Source organism: Colossoma macropomum, unplaced genomic scaffold, assembly GCF_904425465.1.
Source record: "Colossoma macropomum unplaced genomic scaffold, Colossoma_macropomum, whole genome shotgun sequence".
In the NCBI taxonomy this organism is placed as follows: Eukaryota; Metazoa; Chordata; class Actinopteri; order Characiformes; family Serrasalmidae; genus Colossoma; species Colossoma macropomum.
In genome coordinates, this window is record NW_023494911.1 from 573961 (window position 1) to 580549 (window position 6589).

Sequence of the window (6589 nt, forward strand, 5' to 3'; positions counted from 1 at the left end):
AGATGGCCAATGACGGCCAATAGCCAAGCCCTGAGTGGCTGCTCTGTGGAGTACATATTCTGGCTCAGTCTTGCTGTAGTGTGACAGCTAGCTTACTCCCAGCAGGAATCAAACTGGTGGTTTCCTTGTTTAGATACCAGAATGCTTTGGAGTGAGCCACTGGCCAAGCACAAAAGGTGGACTCAGTACAGAGCAGTACAGACTCAAGAGCATGGAAAAGAAAATAGTAAGTAAGTAAGCAAGTAAAGTTTATTTATATAGGGCTTTTTACAACAGGTGTTGTCACAAAGCAGCTTCACAAGGAAATCAGCATTACAGAAAGAAATCCGAGTCCAAGACCCCATAAGCGGTGCCAGTGGCGACAGTGGCAAGGAAACCTCCCCAAGAGAAACAGGAAGAAACCTTGAGAGAAACCAAGACTCAGAAGGGGAACCCATCCTCCTCTGGTCGACACCGGATAGTAAACATTGTTAGTACAAAAACAGGGAAAACGGGTAGAGCAATAATTAAGTTGTTTAGTTTAGTTCATGCAGCAGCAGCAGTGGCACCAGCATCAGCATCACTGGGGTCAGGTTGTGAGGGTGAGGTTTGCATGGCGTAGTACATTATGAAGCCTGATGGTGGTCAAGCCGGTCCAGAGGTCTGGCGAGCAGTGGCACCCTATGAAGGCAGAAAAGGCAGCAGCATCAGACGCACAGGATGGGCAGCTGTTCAACTCGGCAAAGGAAAGAAAGAAAGGAAATGAAAAACACACAGAGAGTCAGTTCTGTAATGAGTGACGGACAGAACTGAGAGTCAGTTCTGTAATGGATGTCAGTTCTGTAATGGGTGACTGATTACAGATTACAGTGTTAGCAGAGCAGCAGAGACTCTGGCAGGTATAGAACCGACAGGGAAGACTAATTACCAAAGGCTTCACTATACAAGTGAGTTTTTAGCTTAGACTTAAACATTGAGGCTGTGTCTGAGTCCCGAACATTAACAGGAAGATTATTCCAAAGCTGGGGGGCTTTGTATGAGAAACTCCGCCCCCTGACGTAACTTTATGAATTCTAGGTACTAATAGTAAGCCAGCACCTTGTGATCTAAGTAGGTGTGATGGTTCATAGTGAGTTATTAGATGATAACCATAACTTGGTGATATATGCAATAATGGTTTATGTTCTAGAGCAAATCAAAGGCATGACAGCCCCAGGCCTATGCTTCATGTGTAGACCTAACTCTAAGTGGGACACCACAGTCTTTTCTTAAATAAACAATGTCTGCAGAGAAAAGAAGGTTTAGTAAATCACTTTTATTTACACCAAACTATTACAGCATAAGATACAGATTACACACCTCACATTATTTACCAACAATAGCAGATCTCTTAAGGTAAATACACAAACACACTTTATATCATCACTATTAATAAAGTGTCATAGGTTCCCTGGGTGTAATTATATTTGTCTATTGAGACAACATCAATGAGTAAAACAATCCATAAGAGGATTAATACAGTTCTTAAAATCATTCTAACATAGTAAAAAGAAAACATGCAATTGCTTAAATCATTCACAGCGCTTTTTGGGATCTGAAGTACATTAAACACACAAGTATACAGTCTTGTATGTTTGCCTTATTGTGTTTTTCAGAATATTTCCCACTCCAAATAAGTGGTTATTATGTTATGATTGAGCTAGTAGCTAATTGGGGTGCTTAAAAAGATGTTTTCTATGGAGAAAACAAATGGGATATTTACTTCCTGTACCAGAGGCACTGGAAAAGTGGGCAGTCACTGTGTGGGAACAAACCTTTACAGTGTAATAAACCTGAGATTTCAAGAGGATAATCAGTATTAATAGACTATATATTTAGAGGAGGAAAAGGGGATGATAAAAGCAGACACTTAGTCAAACAGGCCTCACAAACCATCAGCCCTGATCACCATCACCATTTTTTACCATACAACCTCATAAATGATTCTGTATAAACACAGAACCCAGCATAGAGAGGCTGAGTGAATGTGGTGTGGACTGTATGTAGGAGGGTCATTGTGTCAGAGACGCGGTAGAAGGACAGAATTCCTGCACTCTGATCCAGATAAACTCCTATTCTGGAGGATGAAGCTTTTCGGACCGGAGTTCTGATGTTGTCGTGCCAGAAAGTGAAAGAGGAAGAATAACACAGCAGACTCCAGGACTGATTGTTATGTCCAAACACACAGTCAATACCGCCTTTCCTGCTGATCTCTTTATATGAGACTGATATGTACACATCTCCTCTCCACTCAACCTCCCAGTAACACTGTTCACTCAGACTCTCCACACTAAGCACCTGATATACGTGGTCAAATCTCTCTGGATGATCAGGGTAACGCTGGTCTTTATTACTCCACTTCACCACTCCGTGCTTCTTAAACAGAATGAGGTACGGATTTGCTGTGTTAGGATCCAGAGTCAGCTGACAGAAATCTAAATAAAATCACAATAAAATAAAGAAAATAATCAGTTTATGTTTGTGTTCACAGAAAGTTCTTATTAGAAAAACGTTGTTTGTTGTTGTGTTTGTTTTCGACTTTAAACGTCTCTACAGTGAGAATTTCAGACGCTGCCTAAAGGCTCAACTTACACTGTAGAAAATCTTCTCTGCTCTTTGGTTCTGAGAGTAATAAAGGAGCTGCTGCAGCTGTGGAGACACAAGAACACACATGATATAGTATCAGTACAATACAACAGATCACAATAGAATTGAATAGAGCAAAAGTGCTGAAAAGCTGTTTATGTATTGTGCATACATTACCTTCCATTCTCTTTATTGATCTCTCTGCAAACTCACTTTATTAGTTCCACCTACCTTCTATCTACACTCATTGTCCATTTTCTCAGCTCCACTGACTGCAGGAGCATCCAGTTTGATCCACAGAGGACTGCAGGTTTCCATTCCAGTCCAGCAGGAACTGACCTTCTGATCAGTCTTCTAACAGTTGATCATGATGAGCTCCTTCTGGATTGGAATGAAGACCTGCAGTCATGCTGGCCCTTTGTGGATCAGACTGGACGACCCTGACTTACTGTACACAGGTGGACTTTGTAGTTCTACACTTACAGACTGTAGTCCATCTGTGTCTCTGCATCAGTGGGTCATCAGTGGTCTAGACCCCCACAGGACCCCCACTGAACAGGTATTACTTGGGTGGTGGAATCGTTCTCAGCACTGAGCTCAACAAGAGTTACAACAACCTCTTACCCTGTGGAGGGATTTTCCTGAACTCCTCTCTGCAGAACTCCTCTAGTCTCTCTCTCAGATCAGAGAGAGCGCTCCTCACTCCATCAAATGAGAGATGGTGATGGACAGAGATGCTGGAGGAGTCCTCAGATCCAGAAGAGACGCTCAGAGACGGGAAACTCTACACAGAGAAAAACAGAATGGAGAAAAAGAGGAATGAAGCAGCTCAGACCAAATCAGACTAAAGATGAGCGAGTGATCAGAGAGAGCTCTGTTTATTACTGTCTTCATGAACTTTAGCTGAGAGGAGTTTGATGAAGTTGATGATGAACAGGTTCCTCTGTAGATCAGTGATTGTTACCTGGAGGAAACTGAGGTGATCCTCTGTGAGTGAAAGCTGCTCCAGCTCAGTGTTTCTCCTCTTTAGATCAGCGACCTCCTGCTCCAGTTTCTCCAGGAGTTCTTTAACACCCATTTTGTTGATTTTCTAAGGGAAATGAAGGTAACTCTGCAGTGAGTGGACTGGAGGAGAACCTGTCTGAGCTCTGAAATATGCAATCTCTGCTCAGTCCTCACCTTAAGAGTGTCCACAGCCTGTTCCAGCTTCTGTAGCTGCTTTTGTTCCTCATGGATCATCTGCTGGAATTCTCTCTGCACCTCCTTCAGCTCCCTCTGTCAAAAAAACACACTTTATGACTGGGAATCACACCTACAGACGTTTGGATTAAATGTGAGTTAAAGATGGGTCATTCCACACCAGCTCACCTCATGGAGTTTCAAGTTCATACACAAACTTCAGTTTACAGCACTTTTCTGGAGTTTTATGAAGGTTCATTTGTAAATCCAGTGTTTTCTTTTTACAGTTTCAGTGCTTTTTTGCTCTGATATATATATATATATATATATATATATATATATACACACACACACACACATTAAACCCCATTTTCAGCTCCTGTTAGGCTGTAAACTCACTGTGTGAACATGTAGAGCAGTAATTAACTTGATTTGTTGTCAAAGTTCTGGCAGTGCATTTCTGTTAGCAGGTTAGTATCTTAAGTCTTAGCTTAAACTGCACTAGATTTATGGGCTATGTCTTCGGCAGGGGCTGGAAATAAAAATAAGAGGCAGAACTACAAAAGCAGTTGAATGTCAGCCCTTTTAGCCTTTCCAATACATGTAAAAACCCATCAAGTGAAGCAGAAGGACAGTTCAAAGGCATGAATAGGGCTGCTCTGTTGATGCTTGGCAGGTGAGTAACAATAACTTATTTTTTACTGTTTCACAGAATCAGTAGGTCAGCATTGTTGTGTCCTGTTTTCTAAAATTTGTGTTTAGCTTCACAGTGAGTTAACTAACCAACAACCTAGCTGACGTTAGTTACATTACTCGCTGGGTCATTGTTAGCTCTAATGTTATATCATGACATTTGCTCATACAACAATTGCTAAGGGTTTTAAAGGCCACAAAGATCTTAAAAAGTGTTGTTGCCCGTGGTGTGTCCATGAATTTGAGGGACAGGGCTTCTGAAAGAGCACGGAAGGGAAGGATGTTTTTGCTGTTAAGAATCACTTCTGCACCTTAAAATGTTAAATTCAGCACCACCCTCAATTGATATCAGCTATCAGCCAATTGTACTGCAAGGCAATTGGTGATCAGTATTGGTCCCAAAAACACTGATTGGTAAATCTCTACAAAATGCCCACACTCCGGTCACAGAATAAGACAATAAACACATATACATATCTTTAAATTAGCAAACAGCAACCTTAACAACAATAAACAACATGAACAGTCCCATTTTAGCTGTGCCTGTGCCTAACACGAGCCTCTATGTGTGGCCACTCACATGACCAGCTCCAGTCAATAGCAGGTGGCTACAATACTACAAAATCTCAAAAAAATTAAGCTTAAATAGAAATGATTGCACAATTGGACATAAACTGTACACACTCCAATAAATAAAGCTGATGAGGTCATTTATTAGCACAAATCTAGTTTGTGTGAAGTAAACATTATTATTATTTATTCAAAATATCACTTCTGTTCAGTAATTCTGTAAGTAGTTAAACTCATTTTTAAAATGCAATTTGGACTCTAATCGAGAAAACTAATAGAGAAAACAGTTTACTGTGACTGAACTAAACTGAAGTTTCTGCTTGAACTGTTCCATGTAAATCCAGGACATGTCCGGACATGCTGTTGGTGAGTCAGTGTGGAGTGACCCAGTAGTGAAGTTCACTGTTGTTCTACAGAGCTTTCACACCATCATGTGAGCACTATAAGGCTGAAGATGGTGTTGGCTGGTAAAACATTCACAGACTGCTCTGACTTTATTACTATTGCTGAGGAAGAAAGAGTTTATTCAACACTTCCTCATCCACAACACTTTACACACATTCTTTACACACAAACCCCATTAAACTCAAGAACTGAGACAGTTTAAATCCTTCAGCTGATGCAGTTTAGCTTCATTTAGATCCAGAAGGTCTGTAGTTCTCACCTGTTTCTGGGTTCTCTCTGCTGCAGCTGAAATTGTATCGTGGCCTTTGTGGTCATCCACTGTACACAAATAGCAGATGCAGTTTCGGTCAGTGCGACAGTAGATCTCTATCAGTTTGTCGTGTTGAGAGCAGATCTTCTCTTGTAGTCGTGTGGATGCTTTGACCAGCTTGTGCTTTTTCCAAGCAGGAATTTCATAGTGAGGTTTAAGATGATCTTCACAAAAGGAGGCCAGACATGTCAGACAGGATTTTACAGCTTTGAGTTTCCTCCCAGTGCAGAAATCACACTCCACATCTCCAGATCCAGCAGGAGGAGCAGCTCGGACTTCTGTCTTCTTCAGTTTCTCCAACATTTCAGCTATTACGTTGTTTTGGCGTGTAACAGGCCTCAGAGTGAAGGACTCTCTGCACTGGGGGCAGCTGTAGACCCCGCACTGATCCTCATGATCCCAGCAGCCATTAATGCACACCATACAGAAACTGTGTCCACAGGGAATGGTCACTGGATCCGTCAGCAGATCATGACAGACTGGACAGCTGAACTGGTATTGATCTACTGAAATACTGGCCTCTGCCATTCTCCTGACCGTCTACACTGAGAGAGACAGAGACACTGAGTGTGAGTCATTTCCTGGTTGTTCTGTTGGTTACAGTGTCACAGAGAGGGGGAGGAGAAAGAGAAAAGGAGAAGGAGGACACCACTGTTTATTCTCTGTAGAGAATATGTTACCTTTTTTATTTAGAAAATAAAACAAAGACATGGAATAAAACTTTTGCAAAAGACTGTAATTTAAGTCTGTTCTGATTGGCTGCCCTGTATTGTGCTTCATTCAAAAAACAGTCTAAGCTGAACCACTGGTATGGACTGAATGGCTGGG

The 6589-nt window shown here is 41.6% G+C and overlaps 1 protein-coding gene across 1 annotated transcript; it reads right to left on the bottom strand.

Annotated features, from left to right (window-relative positions):
• Nucleotides 1–1274: 1274 nt before the first annotated feature.
• Nucleotides 1275–6345, bottom strand: LOC118800570 (tripartite motif-containing protein 16-like). The gene is made up of 6 exons (XM_036560840.1): nucleotides 5711–6345; nucleotides 3784–3879; nucleotides 3569–3694; nucleotides 3229–3388; nucleotides 2611–2667; nucleotides 1275–2453 (listed from the first exon to the last, which is right to left on the bottom strand). The coding sequence occupies exons 1-6, from the start codon at nucleotides 6287–6289 to the stop codon at nucleotides 1930–1932; spliced, it is 1542 nt and encodes a 513-aa protein (XP_036416733.1). The 5' UTR covers nucleotides 6290–6345; the 3' UTR covers nucleotides 1275–1929.
• Nucleotides 6346–6589: the final 244 nt, after the last annotated feature.